Raw genomic sequence first — 13,550 nt, forward strand, 5'->3', positions numbered from 1 at the left:
CCACTCGGCCATCCGCGCTCATACAATACGTGATGAATTATATACTATTTATAATCAATTTTCATAGTATCACAAAATATAACGGCACCAAAACTATCCAAATTATTCAATGGTTTCGCGTTGCAACGCGTTATAATTTTCCGGTTTTTAAATCGTCAAAAGATGCATATAATGGATATTTTAGAGCATTGTAAATGTTCAGTAATACTGTTTCCTCCAAAATATCATAACTACATCGAAAATTTGCGAATCTGAAACATTTTTTTTAATTGTTAATTTACCGAAAAGTGAAAGACCCCTTTAAGAGATTATATAACATAAGCTTTGACGCAATCATGGAAATATGTTTAGTAGTTTTATCAATTAATTAACTAAACAAAAGATTTAAGACAAACGTTGATGTTGTTCATGTATATAATAATATAAATGAGCGTTCGTTAAAATCATGATTTTCATTTACCTACTCAAGGCGGTCAATATCATTGGATGCACCGTTTATGTGGAATAGAATGCAATGGCATAGGTTGTGATTTTGAAACTAAAATACCGTATCTTTAACTGGCAATAACCTAATGAGAATGATACCAATACAATAATAAATTGAAGTCCATTAAATATTCTGTCAAAACTGTGGTTCAGGTTGACATATAAATGACATTCATTGATGCAAATATTCATAAACTTAACCGAAGCATTGACATTCTCGCAGCAGTTCATAAACAGAAACAGTTGTTATGTGAGGGAGACAACTTAAAATTGAAGACAGCTGACACAGCATCGCAGTGAATCGATCAGTTTGTTTCAGAATGTCTTCAGTGATGACATATGTACATATTTTTTAACTGAATAACATTATATTGCCGAGTCTAATCCAAAGAAGAACTATCAAAGTAACATTACAACGTAAAAGTATTTACAGTAGGTTAAATTCCATTTTGTGAGTTTATTGACCCTTTTTGCTTGGTGTCGTGCTCTGCGGTCATCAACGTTTTTTTGATGGTAGCTGACGCATGCTCGATTTGGCCTTCGTGTTCGATCAGTAATGGCGTATTTTCATTAGCTGCGTTCGCTTCAACAGGGACTGTCCTGCATCGCAACATTTTCCGGCGCACAGTTTTGTCACAAAAACAAAACAGGACACAGTTCCAAAACGCCTGTCCGCTAGCGCCATAACTCTGTACGATCAACAGAAAATCCAACCAGTTCTTAGTGATTTGGAGTTGTAACATATGATCGGTAAAGTACGCCGTAAGGAAAAAGCGAATGACTCCCCACAGTTTGAGGGCGTACAGCACGAACCAGACCATCAAGAAGTTTCTGTCTTCCTCGCGTAACTGGTTGTTGGGTGCGTCTTGCAAGGAGCGTTTATGTAGGAACTGCCAAGATACGTAGAAGACAAACACAGAAAATATTACAATATCAAGCTATATTGTCTTCTTTCATGCACGTTTACCGGTATATTTTAGTAAAAATAATGTATTTCAAGGCGACAAAGGCCAAGTATACGCATTTCCAAACTTGCAAATTTTTAAACCCACATTTTAAGGTTAATATTCAACAACGACAAAGTGGTAAGGCGGAATCGTTGAGATCAATGCCTTAATGAAAACACATTTTCCGTATAAACAACCCTTAGCCAAAAATTCACACAGCCTATTATATAATTATTACTATTTACACCAATACATTAACACTTATACATTTCGTACCAGATAGAAAATGATGTGCAAGTAGAAGAAACAGGAAGTGACGTAGGATGTCAGCTGCCAGCCGACGTCTGCGCGGTACATGAGCTGTTTGAGCTTCTTTATATCTCCGTTACTGGTGAGGCCACACCAGACGCCCGTACCGTAACGATAGTCCTCGCCTAGGTAAGGTACCACAGTGCACACAATCGCAACTAGAAAGGGGACATAATAGCAGTTAAAATAAATATGCCTAAATGATTAATAAATATCAGCTTTTGAATGACATACAGCGAGTAAACGAAATTAGTATATCATCATTTCTAATGTGTTAAAGAAGTTAACAAAGCTGAACATGTCAAGTAACCAATACTTATATACGTGGGACATATTGTCTATGTGCAGTATATATTCTCCCATTCAAAATATTGCCCAATATAATAAATGTTTCTGCTGCAAAATCAAAATGTTAACCAAACTGACGGCTAAATATGTAATCGGTAAACATTTGCACGACACGAAATCAATATAAGCGCTGCTTAAGTTTATTCATACATCAAGACCATGTCAAATATTAATTCACACACATGATAAATTTGCAATAATCTATGGATACATGTATTTAAGTAAACTGTGCAACGTAGTACACATTACAAAGCATTATACGCATATGAATCTGATTATACACAGATCCACATATATTTAAATGAAATCATGTTTGTCTTTTTCATTTTCGAACGATAATCTTGTAAAATGTTTTTAATGTTCGAGTCGACTGAACTCCATTTCGCAAACACTTGTTTCAATGTGTTGATTTCAAATAAATAGTTGTTTGGATATAACACGTATTATGCATTGTTAACTGGCACACGCATTTTATGAATCACTACTTACTATACGACATCAGTCGTTAATTTGTGTGTTACTTGTCATTTTCGCCTAAAATCGTAATTCCTTTTCTCCATTGGCAGCCATTTTGGAATAATAACGTATGCGAAACGTGTCCATAGCGACGCAAAATCGTATTCCCCCGACTACATTTGCGATCCAATAGATACGTGTGTCGTCGTTCGGCGACAACTGCGCACGCTCCGTTGGCACTCTGCCTATTTAATTATCGCAGTTTATTATTTCCAATCGTATTGAGTTTATTGGAAAAGTTTGGCTTTTGGGGGGAAACTTTATGTACGTTTTTGGGGTAAACAAATGCTTCTTTTTGCTATTAGGAAACAGCTGAACATCGGTGGTAATTTAGAGCAAAAAATCAATGCTGAATAAATATGATTATACCAATACAATTTTTAATAGGTTTCGACGCTTTATACAACAGACTAACTAGGAATGCCCCAGCAGACCACATGGTATATCACGTGAGCGATTCTACGTGACGTCAGAGTTATTTTTAGAATGACCGTCGCCCAAAGATGAAAGGCGATGACGAACGTCCAAAGGAAGGATGCCAAGTTGGAGGCAGTGGTGAAGAAACTCTGGACGCGACACAGATCTTGAAGACTGTTCTCCGGGATAGGGTCTGTGACATTAATCGAGTGTGTGCAGTTCCGATTATGCTGGAAACCGAAGACAACTTAAGCAAGTATTTCGCGTTTCCATTTTGCGAAACTGTAAACAAGCCACTTTGAAATAATATATACATTTTTCTGATTGACACTTTAATGCCAAGCAAAATTACTTTTATTGCATAGACGGCAAACATTTTTTTGCTTTATTGTAAATATTATTAACTTTATTATTGTTTCCTTTAATGAAAGTATGTTAAAGCTCACCGTTTTAGCCCAATAAACATACACATATCTTGACACTCCAACCAGGTTGCCAACTGCCGTTATGAAATCAGCAATCGTCAAATAAACAAGTAACTTCCGCGTGAAATTATACTCCTTGGGTACGAATCTGTAGGTGGCGAATATGATTATGGCGCCCGCGATGGATAGGACGCTACTCGTACCCGTCAAGACGATTTCCGGAGTTGCGATCTCACTTGTCGCTGAATTGTCGGAATTCACTTGGAAATCACCGATCTTCATGTTGTTTTAAAGTTAAAATTATGTATGTCGCTGATGAAGGGTTGCAGTAAATGAAATCAGCGAAGACACGTTAAGTTCAGTTCAATGTTAACTGTACATCACATGTTAAAGCAAACTTTTGTTTTCACTGTCCAATATACTTTATACCAAAGTTGAGTGCATTATTTTACGAGCACATAAGAAGTTATTATAGTTAATTATTACATTGAAATCCAATATTAACATATGTAACTCAGAACCATGACACATTTATTTTCACTTTTCCGTTGTGCAACTCAATACCAGAAATCACATACACTGACTGCAGCATTGTGTACATACCGGTCTTACTCACCATCTATGTATAGAATGCTGACTGCAGTGCATGTCACGTAGTCTAAATACACTGTACCGACGAGATAACGCGCAAACACCAACACAAATTCAATCAAAAGTTATCGGATGAATAACCGCACAGCCATAAATGCTGTTGAGACTTTTTATTAAATGTACTCAACCGTCAAACGAACTATCTTTTCATTATGCAAACAGATTAATTGTAAGATCTTTTTACGGCAGAATAATACATAATGAGACTATTTTTAATGAACCGGAAAAGTGTATTACGTGGTGTATCAAGAAAAGACGATCACGACGTGAATTTCAATGTCATTTTACGTACGAATGTTGATAAACGCTATTTTTTATTGCGCAAAATTGACTTAAAATTTTATAAGGACTGAAACTGTGCAATAGGCGTTCAAATCCGATCGCGTATGGTGTAAAACGATGTTTATGTTTGCTCTTGCCCGACCGATACACATTTTTCGCCCAACCCTAAAATTGTTCGTGTGTAAGGGTGTACATTGGATTCAATAAAATTCGCTGAATTATTATTTTTAATAAATACAATTAACATAGAAAATATGGTTGAACACAGATTTGGGTGATCTCTTCATGTCATAATCATATTAATGTGCGAAGCGTTAAAGAATTTCACGAAACATCTTCAATACTCGTACCTATCCAACTTTTGTCGAAGATATTAGTGGAAACAAATGACACTATTTTTCCCTAAGAAAAACCGAACCATCGAAGTGAAACTCAATTCATGGTCGACTGTCGCAATCGTTTAAGCAAATTGGTATGTGGCTTCCTATTTTGGTCGATGTGTAAGTAAACCTTATGTTATTTGATTAAATGCGCAGCAGGTATTATATGTTAACGTTTTATAACGCTAAAAACGTTTTTTTTCAGGTCACGAATCACATGTGTTAAAGGTAGAAATCGTTTTCCTCACAGGGAATATGACCTACTGAAGACGTACACTCAAATTTTAATAATACAAAAAGAAATATTAAAATACTTTCATTGCAAAGTATAGAAGATCGAGTAATTGCGCCTTCATCAGATAAACTATATTTGTTTTCAGTGATTTCACAATTGTAACACATTGATTTATCAGTCGTTCGGGATTGTGTTCAATCTTTTATCGGCGTTACCTACTTCCGTCATTTGGAAAGATAAACGTGTAATGACTGGGTATGTTTATTGGTGGGTTTGTTATCAAACTTGCAAGGTCTTGATGTCTTAATCGCAAGTGTTTATTAGTGTAAAATATATCTCATTAAACCGGCATAACTTTCCCTATCGGCCATCGTTTCCATAGCGTACTGTAACTATATTTGTAATCTTTACTACAAATGCAGGAGATGCACATCATATGTATGATGCTACACGGTATAACTGACAGTGTCTTATTGCTATCGCTAATTATTAACTTGATACGTTCATAAAATATGTATTTTCATTTGCATACCAATGCTTTCTCAAAACGTTTTAATAAATCGTAGAATATGTTATATTATTTCACTTAACTATACAAAGATTACTTGTTTTAGTAAGCTATGGGTGCAGTGAGAAGTTACTTTCTAAATATAGATATGTCTTATAAAAAATTAACAAAAACTTTTATCATTTAACATGACACGTGATCATATCTCAGAAAGTTTACATTTTATTTCGCAACATCCCACAAATGTGTCAACGTTTGAGCCAATACACATTTGTTACCATGTTCTGCGGCGAATGCTTGTAACATTTCATACAAATGTATATGAACACGTTTCAATAGATATTGTTCAACTAGAATATTATGTTCAAAATCAAACGCAAATATAAGAAGATTTGTTTGTGAAACACTATGTCCGCCCCATATATTTGACCTTTGACCTTGAAGGATGACCTTGACTTTTCACGACTCAAAATGTGCAGCTCCTTGAGATACACACGCATTCCAAATATGAAGTTGCCATCTTCAATATTGCAAAAGGTAAAGCAAATATTAAAGTTGACGCAAACAAACAAACCAACAAACAGGCAGGGCGAAAACAATATGAACAATAAAAAAATAATTTTAATGCCAATCATGTCATTAAGACCGATGGCTGCTTCAATACGCTTTATCAAGTACCGCTAAGCGGAATGCGACAAGCAGAGCTTTTGGGGAAAATATCCTAAATAAGCATAACAATGACAATTTGATCATTGGCAACAGCCAATTTATTAACATTTTTTAAGGATAAGTTAATTCACAACGACCAGACCGGTGTCTTTAAAGGGAGATAGATAGGAGAAAATACAGATTTATTCATGAAATGTTGCGCTACACTGACGAAAATGAGATCCCAGGTTTACTTTTCTTACAGACTTCGAAAAAGCATTTGATGCATTGGTATTGTCTCTTATAAAGAATACGCTTTCCTTCTTTAATGTATGTCCAAACATTGGAGCGCTGGTTTCACATTTTACATAAAGATTCATAATCAGATGTTTCTCGGTGCGGTTACTTATCTTATTGAATCCCATTTCGTGATATATTTTTATCCTCTGCGCTGAAGTTGTTTTCATTGGTAATGAGATATAACACAAATATAAAAGGTATTACAATTAATGGAATAAAACATCAATTATCACAGTTTGTGGATATGAGAATTCAATTGGATGCAACACAACTTTAACATGCTTGGAGTTAATGTCCATGTTGACCTGTCAACAATAATTACAATTTATTACGCTCATGGATTGACAAATAGTTATAATGTAACATATTCTGAAAAATTTGAAGAATTGTAACACCAGTTGGAAAGATTGTTATTGTTAATACACTTATTGTGTCAATATTCAATCCCTCGTTCATTTAATTGCCTAATCCACCCAATAAATTATTCATTCAATAAAAAACTACTATTCTAAGATTTATTTGGGACGGGTATAACCAAATCAAACAAGTTCTCAACAATTGAAAAAGAATAAAGAAAAGGAGGGTTGAAAATGATCGATTTTGATGCTATTTATTCCAGCATTGAAACTTACATGGTTGCACAAAATCAATCAATGTTTATGATTAAAATATATATTACAGGATTCCAACCCCTTTTTTAACCCAAAAAGTTTTGTAAGCTTCAATTTGTATTGTCGTGAATATGAATTAAACAGAAGAGTTCTTGTTTAATCCACTCTTTATAATCCAAATATATTGATATGAAATAATTTCAACTAAATACAAAATAAGTCATGGTTCGATGCTGGAATCCATTGTATATGTGATATATTAATAAATGAACATTTTTCTGTTGATGAAATAAGTATAATGTAAAATTTGAACTTACATTTCATTAACTATACTGGTGGGGGGGGGGGGAATACATTTTATGAAAAAAGTGTATATCTTGCCCAACCCCAACAAATTATCAAACCCTCTTACCCTTATTACTGCAACTTATATTAAAAAAAGAATATGGAGCAAAATACTGTCATTTTAAATAAAAATAATAAGCAACCATCAGTAAAAGCAAAATGATGTACAAAACTCAATGCCATAATTACTGAAAAATAATGGAATTGCATATTTGAGCTACCCTTTTTAAAAACCAATGATGTTAAAGGCAGTGTATTCAATGTACACGATATTTTGCACAATAAGTTTTTTGAATATAATAAAATTACTGATGTTTTATTATGTTCGTTTTGCAAACGATGTGAGGAAAATTTAGAGCATTTATTCTGGAAATGTCAGACATCTAAAGCAACTACTGATGAAATGTTACCATGGCTATCTTTTCCTTTCATTAATATGCCAATTTTAATAACTAGATATTTAACAAATTCTGCTTGAACCATAAATAATGTTATTAAGTTTTACAAGATATACTTATACAAGTATAAAATGAATAAATACATTTCAAGCATAAAAGGAGCCAAGAAATACACATATTATGAGTATAAAAACATTAAAAAATATTAATTTTAAAAACTGTTTAAAATACTTTGACAGTGAACGGGAACTATGTAATACCATTGTCTCACAAAGTGCTACTTGGAAAATATTATATGAAGGAAATTTGTGTCAAACATTTTAATTATTTACACCAAATGTTTTCTATGCCATTTCATCTGTTATTACGTTCTATACATCCTTGTTCGTCTTTACAAAATGGAGAATAGCCTCGTTTTTATATTTCTTAAAAGTTTTTTTTCCATAATAAATAACATGTAATTGTAAAGGTAGGGAAACATTACTGTCCTCAATCCTTTGCATGTCATCAACCTCCATCAAATAAATAACCTTAGACATGTAGCACGTGTTGTGTTTTCATTTCTGATTGCATTACACGATTGTGTTATTGTTCAAATAGTATATGTTTTTGTTTGCAATCTTGGAATAAAATGGCTTGAAAACTAATGGAAACAAAACAACTATGAAAATTGTTTCTCAAATATAATCATTTTTGTCATTTGTGCAGCCATTTTTGACTGCAAACACGAAGAGGATAAATTTTGCTCAAGAAATGATTCTGCCAAATGCGCGTTTTCCGGAACTTTATCAACTGCTTACTGTGCAACAAAATGCCAATGTTATTTAATCATTAAAAACCGCGACAAAGCTTAGGTTAGTGTTTTTTTTAATTCTAAATAAAATGTATATTAAATATAAAGTAAAGATCGTATTTCTTCGCATACCTGTGTATGTCAACGATAAAACAATCGCGTAATGCAATCAGAGATGAACAACATATGCTACACTTCTAAGGTTATCTTTATGATGGAGGGTGATGACATGCAAAGGATGGAAGTCAATAGTCAATTAAATTTCAAGCTAAAGATTTTATCCGGGTAAGTGGACAGAGGGTAGTGTTATTCATATGCACAATACAGTGCTTTTGACGTGAATGACTACCGGGTACATGGGGTATTACACGTCTTAGCATCGTATCTACATGTTGTTCAACAGTTGTTCATAATACCATATTAACACTATATTATAACTTTAATACTGTTTCAGAAGCTCCATTTGGTTTTAGGAAAAGGCGGTACATTGTAAATGCAATATTTATATCATTGCCTTAAATAAAACAATGTTTATATGTGATATACTTTGATATGGTAAAATATTTTGATACTATCTATAAAGATGCACTGTGGTTGATAATATATAAACGTGAAATAGAAGGTTAGACAAAAAATCATGTTATTTCGAAAGCGTGGTTGAATGTTACCTACCGAAAATTGAACGTATGATGGCCAATAGAAGTATGATGGCCAATAGAAGTAGTCATTGATTTCAATTAACGGAACCGTTGTTAGTTATATTTGAAATTCTTAAATTTAAACTTAACTTTGATTTAATAATATATATCAGATAAAGAACTTAAATCAGCGGATATTGTACTCGACAAATGTAAGGAATTTGATTAAAGACATTTGTCAATTATTTGACGTTTCCTTTGGATCAAATGTAAATTATTCAGGTGAAAAGTTTTATTATTTTAAACGTTATAGTTAGAACTTCCAAATAAATAGGGTTTCATATATTAATAATTTTTTGGACAATTAATGGTTTTCTTATTTATTTGATATTGTCGATGCTGTCGATGTTAGTTTTTGAAGGCTTCTTTTTAAACGTAGCATTATTGATTTGAATACCCATGATTGGTATAGAACAGTAGATATTGGCCAAGTGATAGACGAGTATAGTTAATTTGAACCTGTGTATGAATGTTTATGTTTACAGATAGTGTTCCCAATTCTCTTATAAGTCGATATGCTACTCATTATACAAACGAACGATATTGTCTTTATTGTAGCGAAATTGATATTGAATACAAATTATATTTTATTGGCAAATGCTTGAAGTTTGCTTGTCGATATTAGGAAAAAAAACCTAAAAATTTGATTGCCTGTTCACACATTTCCCCAATAACTAAAAAGTGATTCTAAACACGAACTTATAATGCTAGCAAATGATATTAAAGAAGCGCTAAAATTAAGAATGACTTTCCTGAATACTCGTGTGTAATATACACAGAGTTGGTCTTCCTTACTCTGAACAGAAGTTAATTTATGTTAATTTATGGAAATGTCATAATCATCGTTTTTTGTTTTCCGCATAACTATCTCTGTATTTATTGTGTTTATGTGTATCTGTGATTACAATTTGTTTATTGGTATAATGAAATGTTAAAATGATTTAATGTGACAAAAAGCATATCATATTTTGATGTGTTTAAATTATGTACTGTTTTGTCATGTCTTTTCTATGATTGTCATGTAACTCCAGCAATAATGGCATATTTTCACTAGCTTCAGCTGCTTCCGCTTGAACGGGGACTTTATTGCATCGCCACATCTTACAGCGCACAGTTGCGTCACAAAAACAGAACAGGACACAGTTCCAAAACGCCTGTCCGCTAGCGCCATAACTCTGTACGATCAACAGAACTTCCAACCATATTTTAGTGATTGGGAGTTGTAACATATCATCAGTCAAGTACGCCGTTAAGAAAAAGCGAATGACTCCCCACAGTTTGAGGGCGTACAACACGAACCAGACTAGCAGGTAGTTCCTGTCTTCCTTGCGTAGTTGATCTTGGGATTCGTCTTGCAAGGAACGCTTATGTAGAAACTGCAATGATACATACAAACGACAAACTATATTTTTCTACATATAAATATCGGCTTTAAATAGGTAAAAACATGGAAAAATAATTCGTTATATACGTCATACCCGGTATACGGATTTTAATGGGAGAAAATCGAAAACTGATAATTTGAAATTTTATTTCCGATAAGCTCATTGTATGGTAACATTTACGAATTACAGTTTCATTGCAAAGATTCCAGAATATCAATTGCTCAATAATGAGTAAACGCGGGAAATATAGGCCTATACGCTATTGCATGATTAACTGCAAATACTATGTTTAGACATATATTAATTTCCCGCTCACTAAATACGTACCACCCTACCACCACGGAATTCGAAATCATATATAACAGAGATGGTAATCACGTGATAGCCAAGAAGGGTATACATTGGCAAAAATACCTGCCTCGGCATATACGTCGCCATCTTGACTATCACGAGATAGACCCCTGTGTATAATGGCTTGTATTTTAAACAAAATTCACAAAACGTGTATGACTATCAAAGTCACAACAAAGCTTACCAAATAGAAAATGATGTGCATGTAGAAAAAGCAGGAAATGACGTAAGAGGGGAGCTGCCAGCCGACGTCTGCGAGAAACATGAGCCGCCTGAGCTCCGTCATGTCTCCGTTACTCTTGAGGCCGCACCAGACGCCTGTGCCATAACAATAGTCCTCGCCTAGGTGTGACACCATAGTACTCACAATGACAACTGTAACGACAGTATGTTGCTTTTATGAAACACACCGATAACATTTGTTAACAATTATGATACTTTCCTAAGTGTCGAACATGTGTTTATGTAAACAATCCTGTAAACGTAAAGAAAATACTATAAGCCATGTTAGTTTTTTTAAATTTTCATTCTTTAAAATTAATTCTGCCGATAACAAAATCTATAAATCACAGCACAGTAAACATATTTTACCGAAATTATGACATTTAATTGGTCAACAAATTCTTTTACAGACCAAACGTGCTCTTACTCAGCTTCCACAAATAAGAACAATTTAAAGAAAATGTAGTACATCAACAGAGATGGAAGACAAACTAATGTTATTTTAATTATATCTACTCCAAAGTTAATTACTCGGAATGCCCCAGCAGAGGACATGGTAGATCACGTGAGCGATTCTACGTGACGTCACCGTTATTTTTAAAATGACCGTAGCCCATATATGTAAGGCGATGACGAACGTCCAAAGGAAGGAGGACAAGTTGGAGGCAGTAGTGAAGAAACTCTGGATGCGACACAGATCTTGAAGGCTGTTGTCCGGGATGTAGTCTTTGTCATCGGTCGATCCTGTGCCATTCGTGCAGTCCTGGTCATGCTGGAAAACGAAGAAAATGTTTGCAAAATTGATCGAACTCCTAAAGAAGGAGCTGTCCGACTTTTAACTAATAATTAAGAGATATGCATTATGATTCAAAATGTTCATGTAGTTTTTCACTTTAAACGGATCAATATTCACATAATAACAGTTGTAACGTTAAAAATATGTTTTAATAAATAACACTCTATTTAAATTGGTATTATTAACTCTTAGCCGTACACATTGCATTAATGTAATGTAATAAACATATATTTAAATATTAGGCTCAGAAAGCTTTGTATGGTCCAAAAATGCGAATTTGCAAGGGAGAAATTTATCATAGATAAGGATACATAAACACCGAGCAGCATTTTATCTGTTTTATAAGCATTATGTGTCAACTTGAGGTGGGGGAGTTTTAAATTGCATGTTTATTTAATCCGAAAAACAGACTAGTGTAAAGCTAGAGAATGTGTAATACCACAGCGCATTAGAACATAAGCATTCCTAGCCCTGAAATGATATCAGTATATTTAATAAGGCCTCATATCTCTGGAATGTATTGACAAATCTCAATTGTTTGTTCAGTTGAAATCTATTATCTGTTAAGTTACGCAGCAATATTTCATGTGCTCAATTAGAATGGTTCAAATTGACGTTGAATTGCCCTTATAATGGTCTGGAAAACTTGTGAAATTTGAACCTAATGTAAATTTACAACGCCTGTTGAAATTATAGTGAAACTGTGAAAATAACTGATTTGCCTATATATTGTGAAACACAGCCACAATCATTCTGGAATTCTTTTTTCATGTGTTGCCGTTATCGGTGAATGAAAGCCGGTTCGAACCCAGATCTCACAATATAGCCAAAAAGTGTCCCCTTAACTTACACATGTGTGCATATATTCGTGTATTTATAAAAGAAATAAGAAATAAGAAAAAAAAATTAAACTCACCGTGTTAGCCCCATAAACATAAACATATCTTGACACTCCGACCAGATTTCCAACTGCCGTTATAAAATCCGCAATCGTCAAATAAACAAGTAACTTCCTCGTAAAATTATACTGCTTGGGTACGAATCTGTAGGTAGCGAATATAATGAAAGCGCCTATGATAGAAAGAACGCTACTCGTACCCGTCAATACGATTTCCGGAGTTGCGATACGGCTAGTCACTGGTTTTGCCTTGTCGGAAATCATAAAGAAATCACCCGGCGTCGTGTTTGTTTTGTAGTCCATTTATTAATATTAAAGTTTATCTTACACGATCAATGAACTCAGTTCTATACAGTTTAAGAAAATCTACTGTAAAGTTACACGTTTATTTAATTTTCACAGGCGCAATAATCATACATAACGGATGTCTCATTCGGCTGCAGAGTGCACAAAACCATTGTCTTAGCTGCAGTGAAAGTCTTAATACCGCACACTTACGTTCGTTAAAGTAATCTGTGCCTAAAAATACCGCTTATCAATCTGTGTTTAGTCGACTCAAAGTCCACACATCAAGTTTATTTACAATTCTTCTACGCTCATG

At 33.9% G+C, this 13,550-nt stretch overlaps 2 protein-coding genes across 2 annotated transcripts; both read right to left on the reverse strand.

Moving 5' to 3' along the window:
* Positions 1-610: 610 nt before the first annotated feature.
* On the reverse strand, positions 611-3,764 carry LOC127878323 (G-protein coupled receptor 157-like). The gene is made up of 4 exons (XM_052424848.1): positions 3,470-3,764; positions 3,022-3,253; positions 1,710-1,900; positions 611-1,376 (listed from the first exon to the last, which is right to left on the reverse strand). Exons 1-4 carry the CDS (start codon positions 3,728-3,730, stop codon positions 924-926), a joined length of 1,137 nt encoding a protein of 378 aa, XP_052280808.1. The 5' UTR covers positions 3,731-3,764; the 3' UTR covers positions 611-923.
* Positions 3,765-10,161: 6,397 nt separating this feature from the next.
* Positions 10,162-13,252, reverse strand: LOC127878324 (G-protein coupled receptor 157-like). The gene is made up of 4 exons (XM_052424849.1): positions 12,968-13,252; positions 11,787-12,027; positions 11,218-11,408; positions 10,162-10,673 (listed from the first exon to the last, which is right to left on the reverse strand). Exons 1-4 carry the CDS (start codon positions 13,250-13,252, stop codon positions 10,275-10,277), a joined length of 1,116 nt encoding a protein of 371 aa, XP_052280809.1. The 3' UTR covers positions 10,162-10,274.
* Between the last annotated feature and the right edge of the window lie 298 nt (positions 13,253-13,550).

The sequence above is a fragment of the Dreissena polymorpha genome, chromosome 4 (assembly GCF_020536995.1).
Source record: "Dreissena polymorpha isolate Duluth1 chromosome 4, UMN_Dpol_1.0, whole genome shotgun sequence".
NCBI classification, from domain to species: domain Eukaryota; kingdom Metazoa; phylum Mollusca; class Bivalvia; order Myida; family Dreissenidae; genus Dreissena; species Dreissena polymorpha.

What these genes read in the sequence shown, in the direction of transcription:
- LOC127878323 (XM_052424848.1), bottom strand. Translation starts at nt 3,730, where the DNA reads ATGAAGATCGGTGATTTCCAAGTGAATTCCGACAATTCAGCGACAAGT. An exon ending in ATGTTTATTGGGCTAAAACG is followed by an intron (nt 3,254 to 3,469) that starts GTGAGCTTTAAC and finishes TTCGGTTTCCAG; the next exon opens with CATAATCGGAACTGCACACA. An exon ending in GGTCTGCTGGGGCATTCCTA is followed by an intron (nt 1,901 to 3,021) that starts GTTAGTCTGTTG and finishes TCCCCTTTCTAG; the next exon opens with TTGCGATTGTGTGCACTGTG.
- LOC127878324 (XM_052424849.1), bottom strand. Translation starts at nt 13,252, where the DNA reads ATGGACTACAAAACAAACACGACGCCGGGTGATTTCTTTATGATTTCC. An exon ending in CCTCTGCTGGGGCATTCCGA is followed by an intron (nt 11,409 to 11,786) that starts GTAATTAACTTT and finishes CTGTCGTTACAG; the next exon opens with TTGTCATTGTGAGTACTATG. An exon ending in TGCACATCATTTTCTATTTG is followed by an intron (nt 10,674 to 11,217) that starts GTAAGCTTTGTT and finishes GTATCATTGCAG; the next exon opens with TTTCTACATAAGCGTTCCTT.